The following is a 12,636-nucleotide window of genomic DNA, read 5'->3' on the forward strand; positions in this document are numbered from 1 at the left end:
ATTTTTACTTCTGTTTTCCTTTTTCTTTTTATTTGCTTTTCTTTTCTTACTTTGTATGTATTTTCCTCTCATTACCTCTTTCCCTGGATTCTCTTTCTGTCTTCTCTCCTGCTAACAGACAACCTATATTAATTCCTCTTTCATTCTTCCTCTAATAATTTTTTTACTTTTATCTTCTCTTTCCTCATAAACATCACATCCTACACCACTTCTACTCATTCTTTGTTTCATTTGTAATTGTAAACCCCTTTTGCAAACTTCCTGTTTATATTGAAGACAATAGTTGAATACATGATTTCTGTGTATTGCAACAAAGCTGTAGACATCTTAATGGGAGTTATTTGGTTTAATGCTGTATATTGCTTGCATTGGGTGCTGTTAATCTTGGTCTTCCCCTTAAAAGTGAGGTACTAGAAACCTTCAGGGACACCATAAATCTCAGATCCCCACAGCTAGATGGAAAGACACACAAACAACATGAAAGAAAAAGACCAAAGGAATAAAGTCCTCCAAATAAACCAAGATGTTCCAGTTATAGAATCCATTGACAACACAGTAGAAGAAATGTCAAAGAAGGAGTTCAGAATTTACTTAGTAAAACTGCTCCATCACTTGAGGAGTGAAATCAGAGATATGTTTCAGAAGAGAAAGATGACTTAAATAAAGAGATGAAGATTCTAAAAAGAAATCTAGAAGTCTTTGAAATGAATGAATCAATAAACCAAATAAAAATTCAATGGAAAGTAGCACCAACAGAGGAGACCACTTGGAAGACAGAACCTCAGGTAACGTATAATCTTGAAAATAAAGTTGACCACACAGAGAAGATGATAAATTGTGTGATGTTCCCTCATCCAGACACAATGCCTGGAAAGCAGCTGCTGAAGCCAAGTGAGTGGAGATACTGTGACTACCTCTGTTCTCATAAGAAGGACCTCCCAAGGCAATGGCCCCATGGCAGGGTTCAAACTGCTGCTCCAAAAGCAACTGAAAGGAAAACAAATGCAGAAAGAAATGTCTGAATTCATCCAAGAGAGGAGAAAGATTGAAGAAGTACATGCAAAGAACTTGGCTAATCTCTCTCAGAACTCCTTGACTGCACAGGAAGAAGGCTACCTGAGAGAAGTGTGGGCCCAGGTGAAGAAGAGCCTGGCAGATGAAGCAGAAATTCATCTCAAGTTCCCCACCAAGCTTCACAGTGAGTAGAGAAGCCCCTTATGAACTTTCATGAGAACTTCAAGTGTGGCCACCATATTGCTGACCTTTGCCAACAACTTGCCAGTCACTATGCTTTAGTGGAGAAGGCTCAGAAGGCTCTCACAGAGTGTCAGAGAGACCTGGAGATGAAGACCCAGCAGCTGGAGATAAAACTAAGCAATAAGATGGAGGAGGACATCAAGAAGGCATGGAGGAACTCCACACAGACTGGCAATGACCTCATGTGCTGTGTGGAACTCTACAACCAGGCTCAGTTCAAGTGGTTTGAAGAGATGGTGACCACCATTTTGAGCTGGAATAACTGGAAGTGGAGAGGGTGGAGATGATCTGGCAACATCTGTGCCAATACACACAGCTGTGGCATGAGAAGGACATGTTCAAACAAAGCACAGTTTAGCCTGTGAATCAACTTCTTCAAAAAGTGGACCCAGCCAAAGACAGAGAGCTGTGGGTCAGAGAACACAAAACAGGCAACATTTTCCCTGTGGAAATAGAGATCTAGACATGCCTGTGTGGCCCCAGGGGGTTCTGCCCAGGAGAAGAGCCGGGTGTCCCACTGAGAGAGAAGGTGGTTCCCGCTGTGTGAAGCTGCCCTCCCACCCACTCTCCCATCCACTGAGGAGAGAGGAGAGAGCTGGGAATTCCAGAAGGGTGATCTGAATGGATAAGCTGGTGATCCCAAATATTTCCAGACCAAGAAGACTTGCAACCTTGCCCTTGTTTCCAATCCTGAAGCCCCCCAAAATCCACGCCAAGTTTGTTGCTCTGAGGACAATCTAAGACTGGAACTTTGTGGTCCATGGTGAATTCCATAAGGATGGCCATTCACACACTTGTGCTCAAGGCCCATCCTCCAGGTGGTCCCTTTATCTCTGGAGCATTAGAAGTTCAGGGGAAGGCTGTGTCTGCCTCCAAGACAATATCAGGGTCAGAATCATGGATAGAAGTCTCCATCAGCTCAGCCTGCACCTAGAATTCTTTAGCCCTCTCTATATTTTTCTCATTGCATTCTGAGAGCCCCAATCTGACTTTTCTTGGCCTTTTTTCATCCACATGGGTCTTCAGAAGTCCTGTTTTCTCTCTTCCCAGACCAACCTTGCCTAGAGATGTCAGGATGGAACTACCTCATTCACCAAATTAGTCCCAAGTAGTAACACTGAATAATGGTTCCTGTCAGACCCGGCATCATCTCTTAGGTCTCTGGAAATCCCAATCCATTTATTCCTCAGCTGCTCTCTCAAGGTAGTCCCCACACCCACCCTGCCACCCCTGCCCAGTCTCACTAGAGGGACTTTCCAAAGTTCTCAGCCTGCAAGACCTCTTTCAGTTCTGTGCATGTCCAAAGACTTTGAGGGATGGAGATAAACCAGCTCACCTCAGAAACCAGATGGGTTCTGTGTACCATAGTGTCCTGTCCAACTCTAGGCTACCCTGTCCACCACTCTTCTGGGCTGTCCACCATGGGCTTAATGGGGCTGGGTCAGTCCCACATGGGATACAGTTTAGGGCAAGTTCCTTAATCATCTCCCATGTAGCTCCATCAGCTCATGCAACATGGTGTTTGGACTGCTGTCCCTTGTGTGGGCATTGCAAACTCTCATGTTCATAGGAGTTCATGGCTATCCAGGCATGTCCTGCCTCCTGGACCTCCAGCCCCTCTGGACTTTCCAGAGTGTTGTGCCAAACCCTCACTTGGTGCCAGCAACTCCTGTCCCTCTGTCCATCTTCCCTGGAGAAGCCTGGGTCAAGTGTGACACAGGAAGCTTTTTCAACACTACCACTGGATTCAGTTCATCACTTCCTTTCTCTAATACAACAAACGTGATCTCCACCATATTAATCTAGATATTAGCCTGAGGGGACTAGGGAAAAAAAAACTGACATAGTGAGCAAGGCACAGATTCCAGCTGGAATTCCATGCTCTGAGAGGCCATCTTTCTTTCGTCTTTCCCATCAATGGCTTTGGACTTGACCCTGCCATCTCCCATGGGGGCAGAATTCAATGAGCACAATTTGCTGATCTTTCCCTCAGCTTTACATACTAACAATGGATGACATTAATCTTGAATCTTTCAGCATCTCTTCAATTAAATCAGAATTGCTTTCTCATAGTTTATATTTGAAAGTTGTCCAATATATTAAAGAAACCCAAATTTTGTCACTTTCCTTACTGAAACATGGTAAGCACAAGAGCCAGTGTGAAGTGGTGTTCACAAATGTGAAGGCAGGATCTGGTGGGATCTATTCATGACTGGATGGAGAACCACTCCTTTTGGATCTGGGTTTGAACTATGGCACCAGCTACCAATTACAGGATATTTCTTGACTTCTTTCTCTAAAAATGGGTGCTAGTGGTAATTTCTTTGTGGCTTAGTAAACTAATCTATAGATGATTTAAAAAAGGATATTTGCTTTAAGTTCATCAAGGATAATGGACTGAAGTTTTGTTTCCTTGATATGTCTTTGTTTTGCATTTGGTATGGTAATACAGGGCTTACAGGATGAGTTTGGCAGTGTATCTTCTTTTTCTGTTTCATGGGATAAACTGAGAAGGATTGGTACTACTTCTTTGAAGGTGTGTTAGAACTCGGCTCAGAATCCATCCAGTGCTGGGCTTTCCTTTGCTGGAAGGATTTTGATAGCTGCTTCAATTTCATTACTTGGTGTTGACCTGTTTAAGTGCTTTGTGTCCTTATGTTTCAGTTTAGAGAGGTCATATGTATCTAGGAATTTGTCAATATCTTCCAGATTTTCTAGGTTTTTGAAGTATACATTTTCAAAATATTTTCTGATGATCCTCTGGATTTCAGTAGTGTCTGTGGTGATGTTTGTTTTTCATGTTGGATTTTGTTAATCTGAGATTTTTTTTCCTTTGTTTAATTTGACAAAGAATTTATCAATCAAGTTTATCCTTTCAAAACCCTATTCTTTTTAAAATTTATCTTTTTTCAATTCTCCATCTCACTGATATTGTCTCTGATTTTAATTACTTTTTGTCTTCTACTGAGTTTGGTGTCAGTTTGTTCTTTTTGTAGTCTTGAGATATAATGTTAATTTATTTGGTATTTTTCTTTCTTTTTGATGTTGATCTCAGTGCTATAAACATTCCTCTTAGAACTGCCTTAGGAAATATAGTCCTGCTTTTTCAATCTACTGCTATCATGACGTGGCTCTTGCAAGAATTTACATACATCACGAACTCTGGCAAATATTGCAAGTTCATAAGCAAAATCCTGTGACAAATATTACAGCGTTTTGTTGTCCTAGAGTACATGGGAATGATGTTCATGGTTATTTTTCAATTTGTTTTTAAGCTTCCAAGTGTCATGAATGATAACTCAAGGTTTCCCCTTTCACACAGGGAATGTAACCCAGGTGAGTCTTCCATTGGTGGCACAAGGGTTCCATTCTGTAAGGTGTGCAGCGTGCATCTCTAGGTGATGAGTCACACAGGACACAGAATGAAGCCCAGTGTTCAGGAGCCTGCCTCCCAGGCCAGTCCAGGCTGCTCTCTCTTCTGAAGAAAGGATGCTGCTCTCCCCTCTCACCTCAGCCCTGTGGCCTCACTTATTTACATTCCATTGCAACAGGGACTAGAACAGTCCTGCAGGAGGTAGCAAGCCTAGTTGATATGGGGACCATTCTGGGTGTGTATGAATTATCCAAAGCCCTTCCTACATAGCACAGGATGTTTGAATTTTTAAACACTTTTATTATTGCATTTTAGTCCCACTACCAAGGGGCTCATCTGCCTGACCACACTCGCGTGCAATGTCCTGTGCTCCCTGCAGGCCCACTGCTCCTCTCTCCATGCTCTCCTGCCTCCCCTGTTCCCTCCCCTCCTCTGCTCCTCTTCCTTCTGTCTATTTGTTTAATTGGTGCTGTGTAGATACACACAAACATGAAATCCACTCTGGTGCAATCACATGGCCCATGGTGTAAGTACCTCAAGTTCATTCCACAGTTCCTCCTTGTCCCCTCTCTCTCATCTACCCACTCCTTCCTTTACTCCACTGAATTGTTTTCTATTTTTGTGAGATCTGCCCACTCTTTACCCCTTAGTTTTCTCCAGTTTCCACCTATGAAAGGCAATATTCAACCCCTCACTTTCTAAGTCTGGTTATTTCTGATAGCCTGATGTTCTGTAGTTCCATTCATCTCCCAGACAATGAGATACTTTCACTTCTTCATGACTGAGTAGAACTCTGCTGTGTTTGTACACCACATTTTCTTGATCTATTTATCTGCTGGTGGTCACTTGAGCTGGTTCTGTAACATGGTCAATGTGAATTGTGCTGCTATAAATATTGTTTCACTCATACAACTATCTTATGCTAATTTTACTTTTTTGTATAAATACCATGTAGTGGAGTAGTTGAATCATATTGTAACTTCATTTTTAGATTCATTAGGAAAGTTCGTACAGATTACTATGGTTGTACTAGTTTTTAGTCCCATCAAAAATGTATGAATTTACATGTTTTGGTCACATTTTTGAGAGGATCTACTTTAATTTGTATTCTGGAAGAATGCCATTCTAAATTGAGTGAGAAGCAATCTCCCTGTAATTTTGATTTGAAAATCCATGATGGCAGGTTTGGTATTTTGAGAGGGAGAACGTGGGTGCATTTATCATTTGGTTCCAACTTGTTGTTTAATATATGAGTAATAAATGAATCACCAATATCAATGTCCTTGATCTGCCAATGTGCACAAGTGGAGAAAAGTGACTCCTGTCCTGCCCAGGTGCTGGTTGGGGCTTGCTCTGAGAGCAGAGTCCCCAGTGTTGGTCATCACATGCCACATCCCTGCACCTGGAGAAGGTCTTGAATGTGAGGGAGGTGACCCTCTGTGTCACAGAAGCTGGACCCATTCTGGTTTAGCTGTGGGCCTCTGGGAAGGGGAAGGGAAGACCGAGACATGGGAACTCAGACACAGAAACGTGGCTGGTTGTTCACTTTCTCTCTGCACAAACTTCTATTAAAATAATTAAGCCCCAATGAAGCCTCTGGACAACTTCTGAGCCCAACAAATGCAGTAATTGTGGAGGGAGAGGGAAGTTGTCCTTCAGGGACTGAGGTTCTGCAGGGCTTTGCTTCTCCCTGACAGGTGTCAACTGTGACACCTGGAGTCCTGGTGGTGGTTCATGGTAGGCAAGAGCTCCACAAACACAGAGGGTACAAATAGGACCTGGGAAGCTGCCCCTTGTCAGAAGGACCAGCACAGAGCCTATCTGCAGCCACCCAGGTGAGTGGACCTGAGGGTTCTGGCTTCTTCACATGCATGTATGACATTTCCTCAGCAGCACACATCTTGCTCTCTGTCCCTGACCAAGAGGGTGCTGGGAGGACCCTGAGCCTTTAGACCTCCTGGTGTTCAGGCAAGTATTTGATGGCAGAAGGACATAGGGTCTGTTTAAAACAGATATTCCTCCTGAAATTCTTAGGGTCTCTGTCCCTGTGTGCAGGATCTGATACCAGAGAGAGCTCTGGGGTGTGTATTTGCAGAAGGTTACTCTCTTATTTTCTTTAACTACTCAGAAGGACATATATCTTTTCAAGTGTCTATGAAAAAGTTTGTAGTCTTCAGCCATCAATTTCACCTGAATTATGACTCCATTAGCTTTAACAAAATCTGAGACTTCACTTTGATGCCTTCCTCTATTTCCAGGATGCAGCACTGCTGTCTTCTTCATGTTAATAATTCCCTAAGCATGTTTCTGATTAATCTGGAAGTTTTCTGTGTTCATCCTTGAATTATCCCTATTGCAACATATCACATAATGCCATACTTGGAAGTCAATTCATTACTTACATGCCTGTTTGCTAGAGAAACTATTAAAAACTACTAAGATTCAACCTTATAGTTGCTCTTAAAGAGTACTTACTATGACTCTCCCAGGCTGGGAGTTACTATAACATGAAATAACTCATTTTAGTTTTATGCTGTCCTTATGTAGCAAGGGTCAATAATTTTACTATTCATTTTAAAAACCACGTCTGCTGGATGATGCGCTCACCTGACTAAGCTGTGGACTATTAGGTCCCAGTGGGGCTTACACGTCCCTGAATGCAAAGCCTGGCTTTTAAAACAGCTTAAAGTTTCCCAAGACAACATGGGAGAGAAGACAGATATTCCAATATTCTTCACTTTGTTCAGAAAGAAAGAGAAGTCATATATTAGATGTCTCTGAATCTGCTCCCAAATATGAGTAAGAGCTTTGGAATTTGGGAAAAGGAAGAGAGAGCTAGAAAATATGAGAAAATGTAGCAAACAAACGAATAAAACACAGGACAAGTTCTGATAAATCTGCCAGGATATTGGAATATATTGAGTGCAGTCATTTTTCACAAATTAGTATGGGTAACTTAATAATTGCTTTTTTATTTTCAAAATTTATTTACTTTGACGCATTGTACAGAAATGGGGTACAACTGTTGTTTCTCTGGTTGTACATGAAGTAGAGTCACACCATTTGTGTAATCATATATGTACATAGAGTAATGATGTTTGTCTCATTCTGTTATTTTTCCTTCCCCTGCCCCCTCTCACCCCTCTTTTTCCTCTATACAATCCATCCTTCCTCCATTCTTGCCTCCCTCCCACCCCCCATTATGTATCATCATCTGCTTATTTGGCCTTTCATTTTTTGGGGTTGTCTTATCTCACTTAGCATGATATTCTCCAACTTCATCCATTTGCCTGCAAATGCCATAATTTTATTCTTCTTTGTAGCTGAATAATATTCCATTGTGTATATATACCACAGTTTCCTTATCCATTCATCAATTGAAGGGCATCTAGGTTGGTTCCACAATCTGGCTATTGTGAATTGAGCAGCTATGAACATTGATGTGGCTGTATCTCTGTAGTATGCTGATTTTAAGTCCTTTGGGTATAGGCCAAGGAGTGGGATAGCTGGGTCAAATGGTGGTTCCATTCCAAGTTTTCTAAGGAATAATTGCTTTTTAAAATTCAGATTCAGTAGTTAATGCTGCTGTGCTGGCTTTAAGTCTTGTAGGACATTTCATCATGTGCTGCACATTTAAGACTCTGTACTGCTTTCAAAGGTACGTTGGTACAGGGCAAGGGTTTAAAGGAGTAACTGAAATTCTGAGATCATGAGGTTTCCTGGTACAACCTGGGCAGAAACCTACATTAATGTATTTTCTTTTTTGAGGGTGGTGTTAACCAGTAATGGAACCCAGGGGTACTTAACCACTGAGCCACATCTCCAGTCTTTTTCATTTTTTGTTTTCAGATAGTCTTGCTAAGTTGCTTAGGGCCTTGAACTTGTGATCCTCCTGTTTCAGCCTCCCAAGCCAACAAGGTTACAGGTGTGCACCACCCTGCCTGGCTTGATTGTGCACTTTATGTTGTCAGAGACCTTTAAGATAAGGGAGCTAAAGCAACCCTCTAACATTTTGTAGGAAGAAGGGGAAGGCTTGCAGAAGGGTTTTGCCAGTATAAACAACCAGGGCAATTCTCATGTGTTGGATCAAACATCCTTGTTTCCTTTATTCTGGAGAAGTTGCCCACAATTTGAGAGAAATCCCTAGGTGAGAAATGGGACTGAGAACATCTGTGTAAGGAGCAACTTTGTATCCATGCCTGGAGTCTGAAAATCAGCTTGGACTGATAAAGACCAAAGCAGCCCCATTGTTAACCAGGCTTGCAGGGAACCACACAGGAAGAGCGAGGTTCTGCAGCAGCTGTAAAGTGCCACCTTGACCCTTGTGTGAGTTCAACACAATGATCCCCTGACCTGCTGTGTTATGTGTGGCCATTACAGGGAGCCTAATTCATTAAAGGCCCTACCTACCACAGCACTCAAAACCCAATTATCTCCTTCTCCTAATCCAGCTTGATAAGCATCCACTCATCTAGAACTGATGCTGGCTCCCCCAGTGACTCCTGAGATCACTCAGTGGGAGCTCAGATCTGCAAAGCCCCTCCTAGAGGGTCACGCTGGCTCCTCTGGGAACCATGGCTGCATCTGCTGCTGATCTGATTCTGTGAGACAAGACACTTGATGCTGGATGTCTTTGATTCAGAGCTAACATCAATGCAGACATCTGGAAAGGCTTCCCCAGCCCAGGCACTTCAGCTCTGAACTTTCTTGCCTCACTTTCATGTGAGCTTTGGTGGGACACCTCACATCTAAACCATAGCAGCACCCTATCTGGAAAGACTGTGCAGGTTGACCTGATACTGAGGACCACAAAGACCACTGCAGACTTGTAAGCAGGGCACCACAGAGTCAGTTTGGGTCTTAGAATTCAGAGACACTCAGGTTCAGGCATCAAGGACATGCAAGAGGCACACCTGGAAAGCCTCATGAAAAACCTGGAACAAAAAGGAGAACTGAAAAGAATAGTGGGCACTGTGAATAGTGCCATGGGTCAAAGACCTTAAAGACCCCGAGCAAGTGGATTTCCTGAGTGTGCACGTGGGTCTGGGCCAGGCTGGGACAAGCGTGAGCCCAGGATTTTAGAACTGGACCATGAGAACAGACAGAATGAAAAGGAAACATGGCAGAAATCCAGGTTGGGCAGCTGGGGGCTGCAGGCAGCCATGCTGAGGTGGAGCACAGGTGTGGTGTCAGGGGTTGAAAGCAGATTGGCTCTGCTTGTGTCGACCTTGAACAAAAGCTGGGTTGAAAACTTAGAACTTTGAATACTAGTCTCAGAATGGCATTTTTTTTTCTAAAATTTTAGCAGTTAAAAAGACATGTAAAGGATGCTGTTATGGTATAGATGTGAGGTGTCTCACTAAAGCTCATGTGTGAGGCAAGAAAGTTCAGAGCTGAAGTGCCTGGGCTGGGGATCCTTGATGTAATCAGTGTGAGAATCCCAGATCAGGAGTCGCTGGGTGGCAACTGTAGGCAGGGGCTGTGGCTGACCGTGGAGGTGGGGGCTGCCTTGTCCTTGTTGAGGGGAGTTTCTCTCTCTCTCTCTCTCTCTCTCTCTTGCTTCCTGTGTGATGTCCTCAGCTACTTTCCTGCACCACACTCATCTGCCATGGTCTTCTGTTACCCCTTGGACATGAGGGTGGAGTTGGCCATCTGCAGACTGACAGCCTGACACCATGAGCCCCCAAACACACCTGTCCTCCTCTAACACTGTTCTTCTCAGACCTTTGGTTACAGCAGAGGAAAAGTTGACTAAAATAAGTGACACAGGAAAAGGAATAGTACAGTTCCTTGGATAAAATGATCACCATTATGTGTATACTGATCCTTACCCTCTAGAAAATGGGTGGTATGAAATGCTTTCTGAAGATAAAGATAATCATTTCTGATTTTTTAAAATGATGTGTGCTGCATCAAAATGCTTCTGCCTATGAAGTAAGAAATGAACCTGGTCAAGGGAACAACCTTCACGTTCCTAATAGGACTTGGCATTGCAGGGAACATCATTGTTCTTGTGAACTACATTTACTTATTTAGAGGTATTGAGAAGAAACCTATACACCTTATTCTCATCCACTTGGCTTTTACAAACATCCTAATGCTTTTTACCAAAGGAACACCAAGGACAATAGCCAGCTCTGGTTTGCAAAACCTCTTAGGTGATGTAGGCTGTAAGGTTGTGGTTTACCTGGAGAGTGTGGCCTGTGGCCTGTCCATCAGCACCACCAGTCTCCTCACAGTGGTCCAGGCCATCACCATCAGCCCCAGAGCCTCCAGGTGGAGGAGGCTGCAGCCCAGGTCTGCATGGAACATCCTTCCCTTGTTGGTCTTCTTCTGGATACTCAATGCCTTGATAAGCATGAACTTACCATTTTACATAAAAAATAGCAACAACATGAACACATCAGAATTTAGTAAAAGTGACAACTACTGTTATTTTCAACCAGACAACTGGATAATCAGATGGATTTTTATTGCTCTCATGGTCCTTCGAGATGCTGTGCTCCAGGGTGTCATGGGCTGGGCCAGTGGCTACATGGTCTTCCTCCTCCACAAGCACCACCAGCATGTCCTCTACCTGCAGACCTCCAAGCTCCTCTACAGAACTCCCCCTGAGATGAAGGCTGCTCAAAGTGTTCTCCTTCTGATGCTCTGTTTTCTCTTCTTCTATTGCACAGATTGTTTTATTTCTTTACGTTCATTTTTGTCCTTATTGAAGAATTCCATATCTGTAAGTGCTCAAGAATTTCTGACTCTTGGTTATGCGATTCTTAGTCCATTTGTGCTGATTCACAGAGATGGACATCTGGCTGAATGTTGTCATGCTCAGTAAGAAAGAAAGACTTTGAGAAATTATCCATTTCATTGATCCTTTCATCACGTTTGAAATCATGTTAGTTGTGTTGCTGCCTGTGATGCAAAATCCAGTAAGAGCAGGGAAGTCACACACAGGTGCATTCTTACACCTCAAAGCTGCTGACAGTCCTGAGTGGACAGAGTCTTTGGGAGCTGGGAAGACCCAGACCCATTCCCATTCTCCTTCCTGTCCCCCTTCAGGAAGCAGCTGATGCATGTGAGATGGCTCTTTCACACCACCACACCTGCTGGTAAGACGCAGAAGGACAATTTGGAAATAATATCAAAATTACTTATGTGTTCACCTCTTGACCCAAGAAGTTCATTTCTAGGGCCCGATCTTACAGACATACTTACTCACATAAGATATTCAGAATGAAAACTGTTTTAGATGGCAGTTTTATTTTATAAACAACTTAAATATTCAATAAGTTGGCCATCATTGTTGTTAAAGATAATTACAGATTTTCATCCAAGTTGAATATCATTGAACTTGTAAAAAATGGGTGGGTTCAAACTGGGTTGATATGTACTAGGATGTAAGGTGCATTATAATTAAAAAGCATGCACACCAACATTGCTTTAGAAGGGAATCCAAAATGTTTAATTTGATTTTGTCTAAGTATGAACAGTTGCATATCACAAAAGAAACCTAGAGTAGCTGCCTCATTGAGGAAAAAGAAGCCTAATGGAGGTATACCAAGAATTCATTTTTTCTTTTATTATATTCTAATTTTCTAATCTTTTTAATGCATTTTTAAATAAATGTAAAAATAATGTTGAAAATAATTTCTGGCTTCTTTAAAGGCATAGCTTCTTACTGAGTTTACACTGGCCAATGCTTTTGATCTTTCCTAATTTTAAAGATATGCAAAGTATTCTGGTTCTTATTTGAGGGAAAAATTGCTTTGCCCTTTTCTCAAGTGGGATCCAAATACACGTGGGTGTGGAGAGCACTGTCGGGGTTTCCAGGACCCCCAGCCTTGGGCACGGTCAAGATGGCGCCTGGCGCTGAGCCAAAAGCGGCCAGCTATACAGTAAAAAACCAGCGAATTCCAATAATTGGCTAGTTAACGATGTGATTAGAGCATGCCCCCCTCGTGTACCTATTCTATGCCTGCAGCTGTCCGCGCGTTTACCTCGTGTGCTCT

The 12,636-nt window shown here is 42.7% G+C and overlaps 1 protein-coding gene across 1 annotated transcript; it reads left to right on the forward strand.

The window, feature by feature from the left end:
• Nucleotides 1–10,571: 10,571 nt before the first annotated feature.
• On the forward strand, nt 10,572–11,462 carry LOC124988904 (vomeronasal type-1 receptor 4-like). Its single transcript, XM_047558732.1, has one exon. It carries the CDS (start codon nt 10,572–10,574, stop codon nt 11,460–11,462), a length of 891 nt encoding a protein of 296 aa, XP_047414688.1.
• Nucleotides 11,463–12,636: the final 1,174 nt, after the last annotated feature.

This window comes from Sciurus carolinensis, chromosome 7 (genome assembly GCF_902686445.1).
Source record: "Sciurus carolinensis chromosome 7, mSciCar1.2, whole genome shotgun sequence".
Taxonomy (NCBI): Eukaryota; Metazoa; Chordata; class Mammalia; order Rodentia; family Sciuridae; genus Sciurus; species Sciurus carolinensis.

What these genes read in the sequence shown, in the direction of transcription:
- LOC124988904 (XM_047558732.1), top strand. Translation starts at nt 10,572, where the DNA reads ATGAACCTGGTCAAGGGAACAACCTTCACGTTCCTAATAGGACTTGGC.